The 25,425-nt window shown below is 34.0% G+C and overlaps 1 protein-coding gene across 3 annotated transcripts in view; it reads left to right on the top strand.

Moving 5' to 3' along the window:
* Window positions 1-1,510: 1,510 nt before the first annotated feature.
* The window catches only part of LOC117565780 (protein outspread), a 68,568-nt gene continuing 44,653 nt past the window's right edge, over window positions 1,511-25,425 (top strand). For all 3 annotated transcript variants that reach the window (XR_004571925.2, XR_004571927.2, XM_034245057.2), the window contains exon 1: window positions 1,511-2,761. Coding sequence is in view for 1 of the 3 variants with exons in the window: in XM_034245057.2 (XP_034100948.1) it covers window positions 2,555-2,761 (207 nt within the window). In the remaining 2 variants the exon portion in view is untranslated. The remainder of the gene's footprint in view (window positions 2,762-25,425) is intronic.

Consider the following 25,425-nt stretch of genomic DNA (forward strand, 5'->3'; position numbering starts at 1 on the left):
TTCACGAAGAATTTTTATGATTCAATTTCCCGAGCTGCAAAATACACCCCAGATATCTCAGCAAAGGACTATAGAAATCCCGAAATTCGTGACACTAATCGAAAGACATAAGATAGTCGTGAACTAGATTTAATGGGGCCAGAGAATTGGAAGCAAGAATAATTGTAGGACGTAACTATTTTACATTATTGTATCCCAAAAACAAGTATTCTATCATCCCTAGCGCCAAGAACCCAAAATCAGTCAAAATATTTGACATAACCCCTGCAAGTTGCATAGTGAACACCTTTCGTCTGTTGCCTCCCTTTCAAGCCGCTCATGAGAATGACAGGCGCAATTAATCAATTTTTGTGGTATTTTTATTACGTCTCTACCTTGTCCTTCTTTTCACCTTTACCTTTGCATTACCATTTTCCTCATATCTGGTTCGCCGATTCTCAATCATTCGTTCTCTCGCCTCTTGCAGCACACTTGAAAATTTGTTGTGTGAGGTTCTCTTAATGAAGCGTGCACTTAATTGCTGTAGTTGCCGCTGTTATTGTTGTTGTGTCTAGATTGATGTTGTTGTAAACAAATCGATTCGGGAAGTACATCGAGTATGGAGAATGGTTGGATAATGGTTGCATTGCTTTTTACACTTTAAAAGAACAATTTGAGTGCCGAGAACAGGTTAAAAAACTCATTGGAACTATGAGATTAAAGAATTTCAATTTGATTACACAAATAAAAGTGTTTTTTAGATAAATTAAATATCTGTACACTTTATTTGAATTTTTGTAATACATTGTAATTTCAGGATGTATAGTTCCAGTAAATTTAAGCTATAACTTGGAAATCGTATATGTATTTCTAGCCGTTTGCGTTTTAGCGGGGCTAAATAGTGGTTTTTCCGCTACGATGGCAACAGCTCCATCGAACCATGTTTGAAGTCGAGCTTAAGTATGAGCGCACTTGCTCTCTTGTAGAAGAGCAGCAGAGAGCATGATGTCACAGAACTTTACAGTATTCGTGTTGATTTTTTAACAATTTGTTTTTAAGAATTATGCACGGGTAAATATGTACATATGTACATATGTACATATGTTTACATAAATTATAAATAAAGCAGTAATATATTATATAATGTATGACGGTATTTTGATTGATTTGAAATGCAGTTCTTAATACTATGTTTGTAATCGTGTCATATTAATAATAAGTTATTTTACACTTACATTTGTTCATTGCTTTTCAATTTTATCAGTTATCAAATGCACAGTGTATTGGAACTAATACCCTGTTAACTTTAAGTACAACGGACCGACGCGTCGGAGAGAGCCACAGAAAGAAAGAGAGAGAGAGAGAGCCTCCACCAAGAGAGCCGACTCCAAATTGCGTTGCTAATGTCTCTCGACATCTTGGTTTTGACATAGCGTTAAAGCGCTCTCTTATTATGGTTGGGTACTCTCCGGTATTGGCGCTCGTGTGGCTGCCGCTCGACTTGTTGTTGGGTCTGGTAGTCAGTATCGTGTGTGCATTCGAACCGAGAGCAACATTTAACGAACGCGTGTTTGTCGGTAGTAGCAACAATAGCAGCAGCTTCTAGCGAAACTTCACAGCCACAGCCAAGTGTTTTGTTGGTGTGTCCCAAAGAAGCCAAGTGCAAAGCAAAATTGAATAATTTTTGTAGTGTGTGCGCGTTGCGTGTGAGTAAATGTGCTTGTGCATGTGGATGTGTTTGTGTATTTTCCGTTTTCTCGGTTGTATTCATATATATTCATATTATTTGCTTGCCATGCCAAAAAATATAAAGTTGATATAAAAATCTAAAGGGCAAAGCAAATGCGCATAACTGTTAGCGAATTCAAGTTAAAAAGTGTATTGTAACAGCAACAAGGAGCCGACTCAGCGATTGTGCTGCTATTTTTGGAGCAATTAGCAAAGAATAACAACGACAACAACGAAACGTCGCTGTCGACGTCGACGGCAACAGCAACAGCAACAACAACAAGAGCAACACTAAAGCCTTACGGCTGCTGTGCCGTTGCTTCTGTGGAGTACGAAAAACAACAACAACAACAGCAAAGTAACAACAACAGCAAGTAAAAATAACAATATCAATTGCGTCGTCGGTCGGCGCATTTGCATAAATATGTAAGGCTGCCAGAACCCGCCTCCCGTGTCATATTGTTAGCCCCTCTGCGACTGCTTGCGCTCCACCTTTTATCAAGTGTCGACAAACATCAAGAAAGAAGAAGATAAATTAGAAGAAGCAGAAGAAGAGAGATAAAAAGCACAAATTGTGCAAAATTATTCCAATTGTGTTTTGTGTTTTGCTGCTCTTTTCGCGTATTTGCAGTTTCGCGAGTGTGTGTGCGAGTGTGCGTGTGCGTTTTTGTGTGTTGTTTATGTGAACACAATGCCGCTTAGCCCTGAGCAAAAGCAACAACGCTGAGGTGAGCTCTATCTGCCTCTTTCTCTCTCTTTCTGTCTATCTTGCTCGTTCGTTTCTCTTTCACTTCCAATTGCAACGGTCCAGCAGCTGAGAAAAAAAATCAAAACGCAACTGCAGAAAATGTCAACTTCAACAATAACAACAACAACAGCAGCAGCCGCAGCCCCAGCAGCGGCAACGGCAGTTTCAACGCCCCCGCTGACTGCGAGTTGCGGACGTACCGCGGACTGTCGTAAATTCTCACCAAATATATTCAACAAGAGCAAATGCAGCCACTGTTTTCGTCAACGGGAGGAGCACAGTGCCGCTGCCTTGGAATGCAATAGGGTGAGTAAAACATGATGGTGTGGAGAGGTGGGGTGGATGAACAGAAGAGTTCCACTAGTGTCGGTGATAAATGAGAATTTAGGATCCCATGTGTGGATCATAGATACATTCTATCCTTGTCTCTTTTTCACTAGTTGTGTATGTACCACATATATTTATTGTTAGATGCAGTTTGTATATCTTGTGTGCTGTTTTTATGGACTTGTAGCATTCTTCATAATGGTTTTCTTATGTTACCAAAAGATCGTTCTGCGTTCCTATCTTACTCCACTGAAGTAGTAGACACACTGTTAACTCAATTTTTTTTAAGTTTTTGACGACTGGAAATAGGTTAGTACCAATGAATTTGTACAATCTGCCTAATGGAAATGTAAGGGATTGTATATTATTTTCCATAATTCACAGCCAACCAATATTTTCTCTGAATATCAATATTAAAAGTTTAGCATAACATTAATTCATATCGAATAAAAATAACTTCAATCAATGTAATTTCAATAATGTTATTTAAAAACTATAATAATTGACTTTGTTGGGCTCTGCTCCGGTGTCAAACTTTTCTACTGTATTGGTATACTAAACACAATAATTCATTTTTTAAAAACTATCGAAATAACTATTAGTTTTATACAGTACTTCAATATAAGAAATTTGAAGGTGCGTAAGTGTTATCTAACTGGAATAATAAAATCAAGACATTACAATATTATTCTTCAATTTAAACAAATTCATATACCGGAAAAATACTACATAGTACCGAAGGCTTTCGATATATTTTTAGGTTTAAATGGACCATTGATGAAAGCATGCTTTCAATATTATTGATGATTCAGAATATATATTGTGTACACTTAAAGCGGAACATTTAGTAGATCCTTTTTCATTTCTATCAAGAGTTAGGGGTCTAAATATATTATAGAAATATCTACAATTTTGTCCAATAGAAATTTAAGCTTTTTAAAACATGTATACAAAATACACAAAATACTTTTGTATTTTTCAGTTTGTCGTAAATTTTAATGCCACAACTGATTTTCACTTTTTCCCGCGTACCTTTAGGTTCCCCATGAACTGCTAGCTATACAATTTAATGCTTTGATTGGTTTTTTGTTATTTTAATTAAATGTTGACCGCATTCGGTTTGAAATTCTTAGAAACGTAAAAGGCAAAAGTTGATTTTGTCTTAAAGGGCTTTTGAAATTTTTTTTGTTAGGTGGATAGAAGAAAAGTTTGAAATCTGGCTTTTGATGAGAGTGAATTTAATCATGCTGTAGAATATAGTGAATCATTTTTTGCAAAAGGAAATATGTAGTTTACTTTGTATATAAAAGTACTACAAACTAAAGAATTTTGTATTCATTTCTCTCCATGATGCTTTGACAACAACAAAAATGGTTAGCTTGTTAATTGAGAAAATCTTTTGAATAATTTTAGCCATAATCATAATTTTGTATCAACAGAACTACTTAGCAGTGGAGTCCCTTATTAAAACAGTTGCCACTTCAGTCCAGATGTTGAGTGAAATGGGTTTCAAAAGACTCATGGTGTATTTCTGCTCACCCCGCTCGCATTTTTGTAAATATCTAAGAAGATATAGTAGTAAGTATGGATATACAATGTATATGTAAATAAAGGAGCAGCTATACCAATAAACGAAGTATTGACATATCTGTTAAGTGCTCCATTTGGTGTTAAGAACTTGCCCTCGGCTTTGGTTTATGACTTCCTATTCTCACGACAACAATTGTTGTGCTTTGTGCTAATTTTTGAGGGCCATCCAACTTATCGTCTTTAGAGTCTCACTCTTTTCAAAGACGAACTGTGAATTTATGGAAACCCAAGTGAATTGAACTGAAGTGTACTACTCATGCTTACTTTAAAAGCATTTTGTTAACAGTTTTTTTGTCCGATTATTCGCTGTGAAGCTCGATGGTCTGAGCAAAATAATTGAATTCAACATTCAGCCCACAAATAGCACAAATTTTGTCCCGTCGAAACAATTTCAGCCCAAGGCGATCCAATACTGCAATCACATCAATTAAAATTATGCCAATTGCCGGCTAAAAGCGTAATTACCTCGAACAAATTTACACAAATTTTACTATTTGTGACATACAAAATTTATTAAGCCCCAGAAATATCGAAAAAAGACAAATAAATAAACATAAATAACAGAAATAAATAATTTTTCAGTGAATGATTGCCAATAAAATGTAAGACGTCTTTCTGGTCTCTAAAAGAGATAATAAATAAATTGAAAAAAAATAAGCAAAAAGATAAAAATGAAAATTATATAAAAATACTAACTTAAGATTGGTACGCAGTTTTATTTAAAATTGTTAAATCAATTTACATGGTTTTCTACAAATAGTTAAAGAAACCCCAGACGTAGAAGCAAGAAGATCGAAAATAGAATATTTAAAGTGTAACTTCTTGTGACGCTGTCTGTATTGTAAATAAAGTCAGTATTATTTGGATTATTTTATTATGATCTATAATTATACCATTTGCGGGTAATTTATAGTCTGCATCATATAAAGTGATTATTAATCTATCTTAGCTTAAAAAATATAATGTAATAGTTATTATGACGTTCCGTGAATTGTAGCATATAATGTTCCTTGAATTTCTCGGTTATAGATAAAAATAGATATAGTGAGTCTTTCTCTCTTGCTCAGCTGCAATTAGAAGGCATTCGTATCTGGTTGTCAAGAGTCAGAAGCATACGAGCATTCGGTCGAGTTTTGCTGGGGCCTTGTGCGGTTAATCACCTAAAAGATCGACCCCAGGCACAGGGCCCTAGGAAAACGGTGCCCCTAGACGTTTCATCTAATTTTAGACGCACTTTGCTTTTGTTTTTGCTTTTTCACTACCCTCGAAGTTTTCTTCTCTTGTCTTCGCTCTCCTCTGCACAATCGCCCCTGTCTTGCCTGTCACTGTGTAAAATGTGATCATAATTGCTCTGTATGCATCTCGTTTGTATTTGCATCTCAGTTAGTTCTCGAATTACCAATGTGACCATCTACAGTCAACTACTAGAAAACAGTCAACGGTGGCGGCTTAGAGGGCCACTTAAAAGACATTGATTAGGTGCGTCTCTAAGATGTTGAATTGTAAAATAACTTTTGAAAATATCAATTATTAGTGTTTTTGAGATACTCCGAGATATTGTAACATTCTTATTCCATGATCTGCATTTTCGAATGATGGACCAAGTTGACATTGGAGATGGATACAAAGCAGGTCACTTATTGTTAAAAATCCAATGAAAATAATGTTGTAGTGTTGGATGCACAACAGACATAGAAGTAATTTAAAAAATAATTTTACATGCATGAACATTATCTTAACCCACCTTGCTATGCGACATGCAACTGTATTTAAAAAAGAATGAGTGCGTTCATACTTCTATATAATTATACAGGGTTGTGTGCTTTTAGATGCGATTCGGTCTCTCTGCATGATGCTTTTGCGACGTGCTCAAGAGAACTTTGTTGCTGTTGCGACAGCGTTGATTGATTGTTTGGCTTAGATTTTGTTGTTGCTGTTGACGTTATTGTACTCTTAAGGGGCGTGTTGAGGGCAATGTTGCTGTGCGAATGGCTATTTGCATTTTTCTAGGTTAATTAGTTAGACAGGTGCATTGAACTTTGAAGAGATGCGTAGTGTGAACTTTTCTAGAAGGTTGTGAGCAGCGTTAACAATATGCTTAGTATCTCTGAACTATTATTTAGAAATTAGAATATGTATTTTATAATATAACAAGTAAGTAACACTGTAAACAACACACTTAAACAAAATTGCAGTAGTTAATTAATAATTAAAGATTCTAAGTGTGTTAAATTTAATTTTAACATGGAATTTTTGCTGATATTTCGAGGTATCTGTTAATCATTTGTTATCATCGTCAAACATATAGGCTATATACATACATATATATTAAATGCTTCTTTTTATCTCTTCCTGTAACTTCGTTTTCAAAGATTTGGTTATAATATAAATGTTTTTACCCCCCTCGCCACTCATCTCATATATCTTCTATATATAGCACTAAGGTATATCTTGAATGAAGTATGTTAGTATATCGAAATAAAAAATATAGCTTTTGACATATTTTAGAATTTTTTCGGTGTATTAACTTGGTAAATTTTAAGAAAAATACCGTATTATTTTGCTGTTATTTAAAGAACGTAGCGACTGCAGCTTTCTTACTTGTTTTAGTACATTTTAGACTCTAAATGTAAGAGAATCTGCAGATAAGAATTATCGTTTAAATTTTCCTTATCGCCAGCTATTATAATGTTGCCTATATTTTTTTGCCTTGTGGCAGCTATCTTATCTATCTATGTATCTATTCATATAATTATTTAGTAAAGATTTGAGATTCGTTGACTTTGCCTTTTTCTCAAATTCCCCTCTCCAAAGTTGTACGTCGAAGTCTTCATATATTTTTCTCTTTCGTATTTTTGCATTCAACAATTATCAGCACGAACCTTTCTGTCACTCAACATGAGCAAGGTTGCCCCAGACAATGGCCAGAGTTGCCAGATTTGTTCAACGAATAGTTGCTTTAGACAAGCGAATCTTATCATGTTATACAAACAACAAATCATCAATCATTCAGTCTGCTGTCACAATAACAAAGACAACAACATATCATAGAACAGTAATACAAAATGCAAAAAACAAGTTTAATCAAATGTTTAACTAACAACAGCTTCATCTTTGGGCATGTCACTATTCGGTAGAAGCTAATGTCTAATGTTTACGTTTAAAATTTCAAACCTCAAACTTTAACGATTAATAAGAAAGTCATTTAGTGAAAATAATAGCTAAGTTCTATTACGAATATATCAATAGGAATAATGTTGTGATGTGCAAATAACTAATTAAAATAATCGTTTCATTTTGGTCAGGTGCAAAAAAAGAGCTGTTTGCGTTGTGTCTGGACTCGAACTAACTTCGAATTGTATCTCACTTTTAATAGATTTTTTATTTATGTACCGGAATTAACCTTTCACATTTAAAGTTGTTAGTTTTTCAATTTGCTAAGCGGAAACGAAAGTTCTAATACTAACTTCCTCAGCGTGCAACCCTAAAAATTAATGTTAAAAAATTTGGTATCTCTAAAAATTGTAAATATTTAGCTTTGCCTAAGAATGTTCATTCAGTTACAAAATTAAGAGTAGCACCCCTTTTAATTTTGTTTTATTAAGTTACTAATGCTTAATGCTTATCTCTGAACATGTTTATTATATGTACATATATACTTTAGATGTCTCCTAATGTATTACTATAGTTCATAAATGGGGTGATTTTTTAGCGGGGAAATTATATATAAAGTGTGAAGATGCCTTCTTCTACCTGTTTCGTATATTTCCTATCACCACAAATTTATATTAAACTTCTCCGCTCTGGGTAGCCCGGTCTCAAAAATATTTGCCCATTCGTTATTTTTTTATTTACGATATTCAAATGTGATGTTTTTTCTTATTGTATTGTTCTTATAGTAGTTGTTGATATTGCTGTTGGCTGCTATGTGCGGTCAAGGTGAGTGAGCTAAGGAGCAATCGAGCGATCAAAAAACCCGAGGCAGGTGACGGGCCGAATTCTGCAAATTAATTTAGCACTTCCAGGAAGACGATGCGAATTCTGCTAAAGTTGTTGATGTCGCTTGGTATTTTGGCGAGACGATAAATCATTTAAAACCCTGCCTTTTATTTGACAATCTTGAATTTGATAAAATATTTTGTTTTAATCTTGTACCTAAAGAATAGTGGAGTATATTATGTTTGATAAAATCTGACAAACATTTTACATACAGGTATAAATAATAATAATAAATAAAATAATAAATCTGTTTTAAAAAATCTCAGTTTCTAATCTGATAATGAGTATAAGCGATACGAAAGGGTATCTTGAAGTCAAGCACCCGCGATTGAAATGTTCTTGTTTTGATTGTTATGAGATATTTTACGTTTTGAGATAATTTTGAATATTTTTTGTTTTCGTAGAAAACATTTTGCATATTGAATGAGATTGATGCTAAATATTTGTTAAACAGATTTTGACGTGCCCAGAACTGAATTTGTGGACCTACATTCCAGTTTGAAATCTGTGTTTTTCAGACCCAAACAAAAGGCAAACAGACAGTTATTAGCTCCAAAAGTTTTTTTATATATGAACTTGTAATGTAACATAGAGTCTAGGCAATTACGGCAATAGACAACACAACGGACCCCAACGACGTCAATGCTTTTATTTACAACCAATAATTTAGGCAGCCACCGCAGCAATAGCAATAGCAATAGCAACAGCCACAGAAACAGCAACAGCAACAGCAGCACCACAAACAACACATGCTAAATTATGTAGGTGGACGCGATAATTTCGAATTGCAGACACCGACACTCCAAACAAAGTCTCTAAACTGCTGCCAGAGAGTTGGAGAGACTGAGAAACCCCCAAGGTTTCCTCCACCGCTAAACCAGATGAAAAAAGAAAAAAAAAAAAACAATTTCCAAGTCGCGCCCAAAAAATAACAGCAAAAACGTCTCTCCCTGCATTTTTACCTTTTTCTAGCGGCCGCTGCCCTCGAGTGCATTTTTATTTAAATAAAATAAATTTGTTGTATCAAAAAAAAAAAAAAAAAAAATCAAGCTGTTATTATTATACATTTTTAGAGACTTACAAAATTGAGCTGGTTAAAGAAAGAGACGAAAAAATGTAGAAATGCATAGGAATATGTAATCATAATCTAAGTATTTTAAAAATGAGTGCTGACAAGAAAATATTAGTAAACCGCTATCAAAGAATGGTAAGCGCTGTTTCATTGAAGTCATGTGATTGGTTTTATATAATGCTCCACATGTATTGATGATTTAAATTCAGTTTTGATACAATATTCAATGCTGCATTACTTGTGGGTGGTGCGTCTACACACATCACCCTCTTCTCTTCACAGTCTCCTTGGTCACTCCTTTCTAACCGACTATAACATTGTTCAACTTTGTCTTCGATTTGTTTGCCTCACGTACGTGGGCCACAGTCAAAATGTAGTAAAGTCTGTTAGTGCTCTTGTTGTTGCTGTTGTGCAGTTTTTTGTTTTTGTTTTTGTTTTTGTTGTTGTTGTTGTTGTTGCTGTTAGTGGCGACAAAAACAGCTATAAACAAATAACTATGCCACCGCCGATGGCTACAGCTACAGCTACAGCTATGGCCTGGCCAATGTAGCTTGGGCGAGCTCCATTTGAGCAAATCATGCACAATTGCTAGAGATTGTACTATGTGGCACGATAGACACACCCGAGCGTAAGACCGAGCCGCCATTGTTTGAATCTAAATGTGTGTGCATGAGTTAGAGCAAAAGGGGAACGTTGAGACGCTGAGATGGTAATGGTAGTTGGAATTCAGCTCATGAAATATTTAGGTGTTTGCCGTATTTGAGCAAGTCTTGCATAATTTATACGGCTGTACTTTTAATTAAAGGTATCGCAGATGTACGACTGCGAATGATACTTCTTACTTGCCCGTATTTGGACCGAAATATTTTGGCTACAAAATTCAACATTGCGTTGCTCGCTTCGGCCCAGTTGCAACTTGATTTATCCCAAAACTAGTTTGAACTGCTCTGACCTCCGGAGCAGCACAGGTCAATAGCAATCAGTCTGTGGGCATAATTAGCCCTTCTAGTTGGTCAATTGCAAGTGTTTTTTCCAGTCGAGTCATTAAGCAAATATCTAAGCGCATTGGCCAATTATCAACCGTTTTGCTTCGAGTTGTATAGGTCGGAACTTTGTTCCATTTAATATTCCCGTTACTCATTGGGTAGCATACTATAATATAGTAAGAGGAAGCGAAGTGAGGAATTATCCACCCTATAATGGTAAAATTTTATTTTATTTCTATTTTTGCTTGTTTACTCAACAGTGACATTCTCACATATTTGTACTAGATGTAAAACTTTATTTTTGATAAGTATTAATCAATGTTTTCTTTTTCATTTTTAGGTATGTATGTCTGTCAAAATTAAACTTATATCGTAATCTATTGGATCTATATTAAGGTATTGTTACTCGTTGGAACCATTATTAATAACATTTATTTAAGTTTCAGAAAATAGTTTACAACTATGAGATCTATATCATGAATGATATGTAAGTTGAAATGAGAATTTCAGCTATCGATGCTTAATTTAAAAAACTTGCCAAAGTCGTGTTTTTTGTACAGGGTTCACAAATACCTTAATTGTCAATTTTAATTAAAATTAATTATATCGCATGCCCAAATAATGCGGAAACATGATTTGATGATTAATCCTACGCCTACTCACACAAACAGACATATCTATGTAAATAAATTGAGCGATGATAGTTGTTAGCTTTTGATGATGTTGATGGCCAAATAAATTGTGTAGAACGACGTTGAAATTTTGTTGACCAAAATTGAGCCTAAGTTTTGAATTGAGAGGAAAAACTGTGTCAAAGTTGTTTGATTTCTCTCGTTTATCAGCTATTTTCGTTTGTTTTTACAGGTTTTTGTGCGCTTTTCGAACACCATTGCTATTTAACTGTTTATCACTTAGCGAATACGTATTTCACGTTCTGTTCACTGTGTTTACATTTTCGCCACGTTATCACTTATTAACCCACTTCCGGCAACCGCGAAGAGAAATTAATTTGCAATGACGAACAATAAAAATGGAAAAAGCAGAAAATAGCAAAAACGAAATGATGAAGTTGAATGTGAAGATGAAGATGAAGAACGAGATGCAGAAACAAAAGAGAGAAAAAAAACAGTAAAAACGATTTACAGAACCTAGAAAAAATCATAAATCATGATGGCGAATTGGGCTAATGTCGCTTCATGTGAAAGTCTCCGACTATCTATCGTATTAAGTAATTTTCTCGTAATTAATCAAATTATCTTGCATTTAGCATAGATTTCTCACCGCCCAGTGAAAGAATAAGTGGGTGTGGCATATGGAATTCTGTTTATAGAAACACCTTTCAGGCTATTCAATTTAGTTACTGTTCAATTGATTGTTAATTGAAGACCGCCACACGCGGCGTAGCATTTCAATGCGTTTCATTCATTTTCCTTTCGAGTTGACAAATGTGGCAGCAACAATACATCAGCAACAGTAACAGCAACAGCAACAACCACAACAACAGCAACAGCTACAGCAATAGCCGCAACAACAATAAACTCGCACATGTCTACAAGTTTAGGTCGCTGTATGTGACCTACTTTATTTCCATTCCATTCATTTAGCTTGTGTTTAGGTGCTTGTTATATCGATGTGAAGAAAATTATACGAATATTTCATTGCACTGAAATATCGATACTCTTTCGAATATCATTATAGCTTTCATTGCAGTTATGACTGTAAATAGCGTCTAATTGCTGTTGAACGATTAATAGAATCGATCATTTCCAGTAATAAATTTCATCAGATATTGAAATTGTCTACTTCCAATACAAACTTCCTTCCATTTGTCTTAGTATCAGCAAACTATTTGTAATATTTGTCCTGATTTTATTTAAACATAAATAGTCCTATAATATGTACATACGCATAGATGGTATATGAATTTATATATATATTTTTGTTAAAGAGCACGATATTATATATATTATATGCATATTAATAGAGGGTGTATAAAGTTTGTTATGTTCATTAGTAATTGTAAGTTTTTAAAAACCAATTCATTGTTTTTCTGTGTTCATTAGAGTCGCATTTGAACTCGCTTTTGACTATTGACAAGGTCTAGGTGCAGCCTCTGGGACAGATCGACAATCTGACAGTCACACATAGAGCAGACCGGCTTTTATTGCTCTGGATCACTGGTCAATTGATTGCTTTACAGATTTCAATTTGATTTTATATTCACTTTGGATTGGCTGTCATTCAGATTTCTTTCGCAGAGCCCACACGCGCGGGTAAAATCATTGGAGCAGTGAATATTCGAGTACTCATGTGAACTTGTAAAGTAAAAAGTAAAGCATACAACAGTATACAAAGGACTCGAGCCGATGTGTACGCTCATTAACTATTACTCCTATTGATTATTCTTTACTCTCCAATTCTTCATTCTCTAATATCTATTCATTTACTAGAAAATTAATAACTACTAGATTAGATTATGAGCCTCCTTCTACCTTATTTGCAAGGGCGGAAGTGGGCGGTATTTAATGAGAATACAATATTCAAATTAAATGAAAACGATTTTAACTTTGTGTGTTTTCAAACATTTTTATAAACCTACTCAAAATAAGATAAATAATAATAAATTGATTTTAGTGTGACCATAAAAAGTTCCGTTCCAAATTTAGGACTTCAAAGTTTGATAAACAACGCTGTGACCATAAAAAGTTGTCATAAAGCTTGATAACAACGGATTTAAAATTTCTGATGCTGTTGTACTGAATGTTGTATATACAAACAAATCAGTTGTGAAATAGAAAGCTTCGATTCAAATGAAGCAAAAATAAAGACTTCTAGAAAACCGCAACGAAAGAACAAAACTGATCAGGTTTTCAACTTCGATCGTCAGTTAACAACTCTCTTACCTACTTATTTGATTTGTTTGCTGCCAAAATCAAATAATTGTTTTGAGGAGCTACTGTGGGTATAGCAAGCATACAATTTCAGGTTGCAGATACAAGCTCAACTTCTTGAAATATGATGAACTCGTAAAGTAAGTATCTATAGATACTAAAACTCGTCGTAGGAATCAATTTTCGAGGCGGGCAAATTACTTTGATTCGATTTGCGAAATTGCTTAGACAAAGCACTGGGAATGAGTATATGAATGAGACTGAGAATGAGAATAAGAACTCAACTTTCATGTACCGTTGGCGCCCTTTCGTAGGCTATTCGCGCTTCCTCATCGTGATCATCGAAATTGACATCAACATCGACAGTCTCAAAGCTCTCTTGCTAAGTTGTGTATGAGTGTGTGTGTTGTGTTGCGTTGTGTATGTGAAGTAATCGGTACGTACTACGTAGTTGCCACTCAAACCACAGCGAGCAACTCTGGCTCTGGCCTCAAATGTTGTTGTAAGTATTCATTCCTCTCTCGTTCTCCGTGCTTCTTTCTCTCCTCAACGGTTTCAAAAGGTTGTTGAACTTGTTGTACAACTTGGTTTCAATTTTGTTCCCTCAATCAGTTGGCTGTTCTTTGGCTTTTGTGCTCGTTTCTGTTCCCGTCCATCAGTGTGTCTGGCGCTCCCTCCATCTTTCTTCATCCCACGGACCGTCCGTACTTTTAGTTCTACTATAGAAAATTATATTATTATTATTAATATTATTATTATCATGTACTCCACTCGCTCATGAACTTTTGTATGCACAAACCGTTTTACTGTTATATTTTACGCAGAGAGTACACAAAGTGAGAGTCAGAAATCGGTATTCGTTATTGCTATGCAAATTCTAATCAACATCGAACGAGTATAATGAAATCTTGATGTCAATTAACTTGAAACCTTCCACACTAACACGCTTCTAAGCTTCGGTTAAAATTTTTCAAACTCCATTTCGTAATTATTTTCTTGAATCCTCAGTTGTTTTCTTTAGTTTTTTTTTTTTTTTATTTTAAAACATGATTTTAAATTACGTCCCGAGCACAATGTGTTATCATGGACTGGTTTTGGGATTGATCTTACCACAAATTAATAGTTCTCTTTCAGTCGTCACCTTTAAATTTACGGGGAATTCAAACTATTAAGCGATTAATGGCTGAATATCTTTTCAGGTAGAATTATCTCTTTATTAGAATATTAGGAACAAAGGCCTAATACCATTCATTTAGTGAGTAGATAACTTAAGTCAAGTTAAAAGGTGTGTTCGAAAATTTTCATTAAATTATTGTTCAAAGTGCATAAATGTATTTCTGACCCTTTCAGTATCTACAGACGAGTTCGAGTTCATTTACCCAAAATATTTTCAAGCTGAGAGTAAATATGTTTTTACTCCTCCCTACTTAATTTGAAACATGATAACAATTCCATTATTAGAAAATAAATACTGATCACATTTGTGAGATAGTAGAACAGATTATTGACAATACAATGAAGGTGTTTATTTTCGCATTCTTAGTCAACACGCTTAACTGTAGAAAATTTCAATAAATCATCTGTCTTAACCTATGTGTCCCGTTTTATATTCTTTGCCACACGAAGCATTGGTTCGTTTCCAACTCGTCAATAAATCAATTGCATCGCGCCTGTCAATTGCTATTAATTTCTTTCGGTATTGTGCAAAAAAAGATATAAATATATTTTATGTTTAAGTACAAGTGAGTAAAGGTGAAATACAAAATGCATAAATTATTTATTGCTAAAGAGCACAATGTCATATGCGTCGAATTGTGGGCACTGTGAGAATTTTCACAGTCTTCAACTTGTGCCCCTGACATAAGGCACAGTTGCTTTATGCGATTGTGTTTAAGAGTGTGTGTGCCAATTGACCAGCTGACCAGTAACTAGGTGACCGGCTGGGGGTTGGTTAGTCATGGTTTGTATGACTAAAACGTATTGTGAATGTGATATATCGATTAAAGTAACGAGCGAATAGTGGAACACAAAAGCTGCCCTTTACTAAAAGTCAGTCAAATATTTCTTGTAAGGCCAATAATCCATTGTATTTAATTATAACATTCACTTTCTAGTTATGTCAATCGAATGACGCTAGCAAGTGGAACATTGGCAAGGTGATGAACATTTGACTAGAACAACAACCGTGACAGAAACAATAACAATCTTCAACAGAACTGAACCAACAGCAACGAAATAAGCAACGATGGAAAACAACTTGAATTGCGTAATGATGACAGTCAAATGTTATGTAAACTTGGAAAATGTCGTTAACTCTTTTGGTTAATTTAATTTTCCGCTTTGTTTACTCTATGAACTTTTCTTACTAGGCCTTTATTCGCTCCACAATATGATATACAAACATACACATATACGATTATGTTTATTTTCCACTTCATTAAACTGCAACGACTGCGGCTTAAACCTCTTATGTAATTTCCTCAAAACTGAATATTTTGAGTATTATTTCAGTATTTCGTTTATATTTCGAGTTTAAATAGATTTCGTTATTGTTATTATTTTCTTTTGTTTTTGTTTACCTTTACTTTACGTTTATTATTTAATAAATGTGCAATGTAATGTGCTCTATAAAATGTACAAAAGTTATCAAAAAAAAGATTTAAGGACTTATTGTAGTTCAGCATCGAAATGATATTTGGATTTCACTCACGTTACTTTGTTGTTTGATTGAAATATCCCATTAAAACCTTTCAAACTCACCTGCATATCATCATGATTAACAGAACTCAAATAATATTTGTTGTAAAGTTCGTTTTATATTAGATGAATATGTTTATATATTTATGCAGTATTTTTATACCCGATACCGATTATACTTGTAAATTGGCGTTCACGTTCTTAAGGAATCTGCGAGATGCGATTAACAATCCACAATCTTTAGTTTAGTCAGCAGCTATTAACGGACTAGCATTTGTCGCTGACCTCAAGTTAAGCATTACCATGACCTAATTTGGGGAACTCCCACCGATAGTTTTAGCTGTTGCTGCGCTTTTGAAATCATTTCATTTTTGTAGGGCCTTTTACTTTTCTTGTCCGATTTGTCTACGACGTGAACCTGCAACTAATTAGTTTAATAAGGCCAGCTTTCAATGCTGTTTGTTGTTATAGGCAGTGAGTGCATTGTTAATTACCTCTTCAAACCTTTCGCTGCACTGCACTTTCACATACCCATTGAATTATTGAATTACGGTTGCAATAAATAATTGTAAAACCACCATTCACCATTGTTGATCATCGCATTTCCATATTTGTATACTAAACTCAGCACAAAGGGGAGAGAGGTGGATGCATACCGTATGTGCTAAATTTGAATGTACAACTTTTACTCGTATCATAAAGCTATTTAATTGTAATTTTCCGTTTCTCAACTGCTGTTTTCGCAGAATGATTTTCTTTTTAAATTGATAGTTTCATACTTTTACCAATAACTTGCCAATGATGTTTGTTAGATTTAACAAGGTAATTAAGTGAAACGTTAACCATATTTATATAACTTTATTATGTTCCGTCCCGTGAAATATTTTTTCCTTGAAATCCAACATTTAAACTCAATGTCGATATCCGTCGAAAACATTTTAGTTGTTAATAAAAAACTGCATATTGTATAAATTCTGCAAACATATGAGACCTAAAATAGCATAGACTCGTCCTCGCTAGTTTTATTAGGAATCATCAAAAATACAGCATCTCTCTTTATAGTGGTGAAAATACGATACCAATAGATAATGTATATTAATTATAAATCGTTGCCAAAACCGCAAGAGTAATTTATTAAATTGTCAATAAGTTACTGCAACTATCGGGGGATCTCCTTGTAATTAGAAGTTAAAACAACTTTCACTTACTTTACTGAAATAATTGATAAAGCTTAATCGAAAAACTCAAGAAAGCCGAATCTTAGAAATATAAAAACGATGCTTGAAGCGAATTAATTAATTACGAATTCATATTTAATTTAACCTTAAAAGTATTTCAATTATACATTTTTCAAATCTCATTCTTTCAAGATGCCGCCAACATTGGTTTGTTTTTTTATTAGTGGAACTTACATAATGTATACTTTATATCTGCAGTAAATTTAAATACAATCAATATGTGTTTTATTGAACATTCATATAGAGACGGTCGAAAATAGAACATAATTGAAAAAGAAGAATTAGTGGAGCTATCGTGTGTTCATCTCAACTAATTACACCGATCGAGAATATTTATGATGCCTTCTAGGACTGATGCTTTCATTTGCCTCATACTCATAGTAATTAACAATACTATGTGTCATATGTGTGTTCGTATATTTATCTATTTTAATGTATTTTTTTGACAGTTGAAACCACAAGTTGAAAATATATTTGCGCATTTATATCGACTTTGATTCTTAAACATATTCTTAATTACTCTGTATGAACTGAGGAGTTTCTATTACAAATTGTACATTTTAACGATTATTCAAAAATCTTTCATATTTGGAGTCTTAGTTGTAGTAAGACCAAGGGTAAATTTCTGCAATATATTATGATTAAATGCCAATGTTCAGATCTAGTTTAAGACATCATGTTTATAAAAACAAACATAATGTGCACAATACATCAGATTACACTGTCATCGACAGGCTCTGAAACTCTTATGTAACAATAGCATCACTAGCAGAAATTGCAACAAAAGATCTTAGCATACAAGTAAAAAGTTTCTCACATTAGGCAAGCTACAACAAAAGCAACAGCTATGAGAAAAATCACACATTATCTTCTTGGAAAAATCAATAAATCAGAGCCACAACTTTGAACAAAGCGTTCGAGAAACAACAGAGGTCGCTTAGAGTGCGCCAATCTGTCGAAATCTTAAATATTTCGCCAATGAAAAATTTTACAAATATCATTGAAAGCTGCGACCCCTTTCCCCTCTTCTGCCACAGACACATTTATTTCAGCTGCCGCACAGCTAAAATGTCAAAAATGCAATAAGAAGCAGTCGAAACAAAGAAAAACAACAAGTAAAACAAGTTTTAAAAAAATCATAGGCACAACAAAGTTTAAATACCCTTTAAATGTTATTCCGATTTATGTCTAAATAGTGTATAAAATACTAAATATTCAGTATATTTTATACACTGTGATAGTACAGCTCATTTATAGACTTTAGCACAACATCAAAATATTTTGTTAGGGTATTCAAAAACTAGTCTTCTGAATTTTACTTAGTTTTTTGTTTTTTGAGGGCAATTGTATAATACATAACATCAATTACAAGCTGCAAAAAATAAATGCAGTAACAATTTAAATTACAAGTAAAAAATCACAGCCACAATATCAGCGACAATAGCATCAACAAAAACAAACAGCAGCACTGCCAGCAAAAACAACAATCGAATGAAGGTAGTTGTTATTAGCCCCAGCTACATTTTGTCGTTGTTGACCTCACTTGACTCTTTTTCACATCGAAGCCAAATAAAACAAAAATTTAAAATCAACTGACAGAAAAAACTAAAACTGTCTGCTTAGTATTAACTTCTTAAATAAGATAGTACCACAACCACTAAGAAGGTACGTGTTTATGTTAAACAAATTGTAAATTGCAATGTGGATTGTGTAATCATGATACAGCTACCAAGAGATCTTTCCATGCTACCATAGGTAATTACATTTGGTATTGTAACAGATACATACGAGTTACAGCGACGTAATGTATTCAGTCAGTGGGGACCATCAAGCTTATATATACAGATGATAAAAATCACCAATATTAACGATCTGAATAGTATTTTAACTTTAAGTACTGTTTCCATATAAGAAACAAGTAAGACAGCTAGAGTCGAGTGAGCTCGACTGAAATTTTGAATAAGAACAATTCAGTGCGGTATAATTTAAAAATTAATGTATACCAAAAATACTAAAATACACCGAAGTCTATATTTGGTATATTTATACTATTCCTATAATCAAAATATATGTATATATTATAGAGAGCAAAATATATCAGTAATAGGAGTTTTGTGCCTTACAAAAGTATTTCTTAAATAACTTATACAATTTCACGGTATTTGGTTTTTTCAGTCCCAGCACAAAATAAATAAAGAGTATTGATATCACTAATATCGCTAAAGCGATCACATGCAAAAATAATTTGAAAATATTGAAAAAAACATGCTTAGGCATTTTCTCGTCAAGGGAAAATAGCAATAATAAAATTTGTGAATAAAACCAAGTTACAATAAAATTTGATTGGGATATAGTCTCTTATCTGTTTCTTTTAACGTTTGCATTCATTTCATAGGCGAATGTTTCAGTGATGAGTTTTATTTCTTCTTACCTCTATTTTAGGCACACAAAAGTTTGCTTAAAAGGATCAAACTAATATTTGAATAGTGCTTTATTGTGAAGTATATTTATAGAATTAAATAATTCAATATGGATTAATGTAATTTCATTATTTATGAATACAGGTTCTGTTCCTGAATTTAGAAATTAGCTTTTGGATTTATTATGCCTAGCTCTGATGCAAGGCTATTCTGAACAGCACAGACCCGAATCCCAAGACATAAAACCAAACCTAAAGATAACGAGGTAACAATTTGTGAATAACAATAATTGCATGTGTGATATCAAATTGTCATGCAGTCACGTCACATGCTAAAATCAATTAAGCGAAGTTGAACGCATCTTTTGGACAAAGTTATTCTTATCTACAGCGCTTATCTCACTGAGAGTCAAATGAAAGCCCCCAAAGCATAACAAGTTCAATTTATCACAACTTCTTGTTGCAAGTTGCAAGAGTAGCGTTCAGATGCTTACGGTAAATGTCCAAAGTTATTACCATAAGCTGACAAATTGCGATTCAGGTTTGCCATTCGATTACGCGCAACTCTCGCGGAAATAGAAATCCAGATTTATGCGACCGATAAGCTGCCAGTCGAAGAGCTTAAAACTATGCGGAATACCCAGTCAACGCCTTGACTTCACCCATTCTATGCAGTGTGTTGCCCCTTAAGTCGCTAATGATTGCAATCATGTCATTGTCATAGCATAGCGGTACTCAGTTAATTAATGATAGACTTTTCTAAGCTTAAGGCTTAGTTGGCTGGTTATATTTCTTTCGCCGTTAATTAACTCAATAACTTTTATTAGCAGAATATTTCAATAATAACTATTCTGCTTTTTGCAAGTGCACAGAACTCATCTAAAATCAAATTGCTTTTTTTTATATAATTCTGCTTGCATACTAATTTTAAGACTTCCTTTTTCAAAATGTTGCTAAAAATAGTAGTTACTGTTATTAAAGTTCCCTCTTTTGGAGCTTATCAACATAAACTCAGGTTAAGCGACCTGACATTTTAAAATGCATTTTGTGCTCAACTTCAGAGAATCACATTAAATAAATACGTTGTTTCATGCAGTTGCTGAAAAAGCTGACACAGCCGTCTAAATAATAAGCATCAGCGTAAAAGTCTTTTTGTTTTTATATTTTGATGCTCTAACCAAGAAGTTATAATTATTTTAAATCCTAAATATATAGCTAACATGTTCCAATTGGAGGATATGCTATTATATAATTTGATCAAGCTTCAAACAGAACTAAACATTTAAGAAAGAGTATTAAATAGTCGATATTTTATTATATAAACAGTTCTCTTATAATCGTTTCCATATAAGTTCTTCCATTTTTTTCTTCTTTTTTTTTGTTTTTGAGTTGTCACTTTGCATTGTTTTGATTATTTTTAGCATCAGGTCTGCGCTCATCTGGATGACACAGATTTAAGAGAATTGCATTTCAGTTTTTTTCTGTTGTCTGTTGGTAATTAACCCATATGAAGCCAATGCTATAATTTTCCACAATATTTCTGTTTATCTTACTTAATCTCACTCATGCACTCCTTCTATTTCTGTTTTGTTCAGCCTTTCTTTCACAATCAGATGTCAAAAAGCGATTATTTCCTGTTTATGAAGCAACTGCAAGCTGAATATGAAATTTGCTTTTGTAATGTTTCGCAATTCATTTTTCAGTTTTCAAAACCGGTAAGCAAAGGTGCAAGGGTGTAATAAGTTAGTGCATGGGGCAGAGAGAAGGAGACATTTGCAACCATACAAATTGCATCAATTTACTCTTGATCATCATCAATTTAACAATTTGAACTCCAAAATATCGCAGGGTCAATTATGTTAACTTAAATATATAGTATGTATTTTAATATCCCTTTTTACTGTGTTATTGCCAAAAATGTGTAACTTTAATTTTTGTTTTTCTCCCAATCTTTTGAAATGTTGTCTGATTTGATGGCAAAAGTGAAACGCCCACATGGCGATGGGTGTCAGATCGAATCGCAAGAGACAGCTGCTTTTGTCAGTAGTATAATCTTTTTGATGTTGGGAAACTAAACGAAATAAAAACACAGAGAAACAGAAGGCACCTCCCTAACATTGCAGAAATTTTCTGCATCACACGAGGCATCTCTTTCGTTCTCTTTTGTTCGTGCTCTATTTGGCTCTTTATTTGTGTTTCTGAGTACCCCGCACACATTATAGCTGCCATGTTCTGAAGGCACTTCGCCTGTAGCGACGAAAGTGCATATTTAATGCAGTCGCAGACGATTCGTCATCGTATTGTTGGAGCTTTGCCATTGCGGTAATTGCAATTGAAATGACAATTGTACTCGTAGTTGCAGTTGCAGTTGCAGTTGCAAGCAGTTGCAATTGCTGATCAGGCAGTTAACACTCCAAGCTGCAGCATCACCTTTCCCCTCACACACACTCACACACTCCATCTCTACTCTACGCTTTGCTGTCGTTGTCGCAGACCAGCACTCTGGGCCTGGGCCATAACTTAAGCAGCCACCATGCACTTGGTCATAAATAATTTGATTGTTGATGCCTTTTTTTTGTCTTTTTTTGTTGAATTTTCTTCATTTTTTGTTTTGTATTTTGCGCTGTCCCGCTGACTGAAACGATTTTATAATTTTGACCCCGGTTCAGCAGATCTGGCGACAGGCCATGTGCCGGCCCATGTGGCCCCCGTCTGGCAAACTTGAAATTTTTGTGGTACTTTATCGCCGTCGTCGTCGTCGTCGACCACTCATTGGGTCGTTCCTCTTTCTCGTCTCTCGAGATCGTGTGTTAAAGTTCAAATGTGGCTTGCCACATGAGTTGGGCTATGGCTCGACTTGAGCGTTGGGCCCAAGGCCCGAGCTTGGCATCTGTATTCCTTTTCTTTTATAGAGGTATCTCAATCTGTCTTTGAGGTCCGAGATCGACTCGGTACACAAATTTAATGGCTTTGTTTGGCCTCTCCGTAACTCTGGCATTACTTTTACTTTTATTGACTCTCCGCCCAGAGATATTAATAATTTGCGGGTTCAAAACCGCATGTTTATTGAAATTTGTCTTGACTTGCATAATTTATTCATATACTCGTATTAACGTTGTGATGTGGACGGAGTAAAGACATGACAGATGATAAGACAACTTTCAAAAGGTTAAGAACGATACAATTCATTCATCTATTTGAATTATTTGCCTAGTCAGTAAAGCGTGTGAAATCAAAGTGTTGCCTAATCAAAATTTTTGGGGGCGAGATGTATAGTAGAAAGGTTTTATAACTAACAAGGAATGCTCATAAAAGGTAAAAGTAAAATCGATTATCGACAGAAGTTGAAACATCGTCGCAGTGCACCTAGTTAGACTAAAAATATGCCCTCACATTTGGGTGTCCTTTTTAGACTATTAAATACACTCAATGATAAGGTCACACTGCGTTGTGGCATGTGACAAAAAATAACCTACAAAATATTGTAAAAGAAAAATGTTAAACATTAGTTCTTACACAGAACTCACCCGCAATAACAATATCCATAGATCAATAGAAACACTTAGAGCGCTGAGATAATAATAGGTAGAGTTAACAGATTTAGAACTTGTACTGTTTAAATATGTATGCACATTAATAACTATAATAGTAATTAATATAATTAGTCTACTGGCTTGTTATTATCTTACATTCAAACAATTATATTTTAGGATAATAGGAAAACATTTTTTATATGCTCATGATAGCATAGTTCAACCGACAACAAATCCAAGGACGTGATTCTTTCCTTCTGAAATTTGGATACAAATACTCGTACCAAATAAAGCTCGACTCCGCGGAGGTATAGAGAGTGTTTTCTGTGTTCTTATCGACAAAGACATTGTCATTTAAAGTACTCGGTACAATATGGTGTGCGGAATTTCCATTTTAACCAAATTAGGCAAAGGAATATATTTTTTCTGCTGCCTTAACGTAAACCAAGAAATGGCATATTCTAGCCCAACAGTTCTGTTTTTTTTTTATTAGATTGGACAATGGACCAAAACTGGTATGGACTCGAGGACTGGTACTTAGATTGCAGTTGCAACCAAAGCTGCTATTCCGATTAGGACCGGGGCAGCATCTGAGGTTGTAGCTGACGCTGAAATTGCAACTGGAACTGTGACTAGCATGCTGAGACACTCAGCGAAGATATCGTCACCGTTTGGCTTGGATGAGTACATCGAGATTGTCTTTAGGATTTGGTACAAGAGTCAATAGCTTGATTGACAAGTCGGTACGCCGACATCGTCAGAGTATGCAGCACAAAACTGCTTCAGAAGCCTTTTACCATTTTGATAATGCACTCACAGTATGCTCTTTGCTTCCTGGTCTCTCTGACGGTCTTCCTCTACACAGAAAGAAAAAACGTGCTAAAATAGAAATCAAGAATAAACTCTTTAATCAAGATTGTGCTTATGTCAAAATTAAACCAGAAAGGTTTATTCCTAAATCAAGATCGAAAATATACAAAAAACTAGATTGCCAAATCTTGAAATTGAAGATAAGAATCTTGTTTAAAGAATAAAAAGATCTTAAACCAAGAAGGCAAAATCTTTAAAAAAAAATCAAATAATCTTAAATTTAGATTGATCAAAATAAACCAAAAAATAATCGTAAACTTAGATTGATTAAAATAAACCAAAAAATAGTAGATTGTGTGTTTTTTTTACACATTTATGTGTGATATTTACTTATTTTTAATATTAGTTAAGTTTTATTTTAACATTTACCCCTTTTTTATATACGAACCGATTTACGGCATCTAACTTTAAAGAAAGGGACTCCAACATTTTAAGAAACAGGAACGAAATTATTGTTTTTTAAGATCGAAAAAGTCTTAAGTCCAGAATGGCTTTTCATTCTGGAATAAAGCATTCTTGATTCAAAATTTTAATCTTAAAATAAGATGTTTTTATTCTTTAATACCAATTACGCATAAAAATCTTGATTTAAGATTGCTTAAACCAATAAATTTTTATTAAGATCGAAAAATATCTTAAGTCAACATTTGTTTAATTTAGATTTTTTCTCTGTGTAGCCTTCCCTCTAGCCTTTGTCTTTCACTTCGCTCATGTTTGCTAGCATTTTTTAAGTGTATCTAACGGAATTGTCTACGTCCGATATTTAATTCATATCTTCTTTAAAACATTTAAATTTTATTTAAATTTACAAATTCATACTTCGTGAAGCAAAATGTATTTAATAATCTAATTTGCCAAACATACAGCAAAAGTCTGTTAACTCAATTTTTAAAAATACCTCTAAGGTTGGGTTTCGTTTTGTATTTTGATCTTGATTTTATTTTTTCCTTTTAGTTAATAATCTTATAGTGTGAAACTGGAAAGTGTGAAAGTTACTAGCAAGCCACTAATTAACATTGATATATTAGATTTTGTAATCCAGTTTTTTACCTGCTTTTCGTTTCAATTTATTTTTTTGTCATTTTGCTAAGACAAATAGAACATGAAACTCGTCTAATTAAGCGCAAGCTACTGACAGATTTTCACTTGCCGTTTGAATAGCTGAAAATCAGCGAAATATTAGTTGATTTATTTTTATGACTAGCCGGCTACCGCTATACGCCTGAGACATGTTGCTAGTTCGAGTCCAAGTCCGACTTTAACTCATAAATATTTACGGCCAACACACAATCGCAAGTCGCTGACAAAACCAAACTAGTTTTCCCAGCTGTAAATGGACACAGTCGAA

This window comes from Drosophila albomicans, chromosome 2L, assembly GCF_009650485.2.
Source record: "Drosophila albomicans strain 15112-1751.03 chromosome 2L, ASM965048v2, whole genome shotgun sequence".
In the NCBI taxonomy this organism is placed as follows: Eukaryota; Metazoa; Arthropoda; class Insecta; order Diptera; family Drosophilidae; genus Drosophila; species Drosophila albomicans.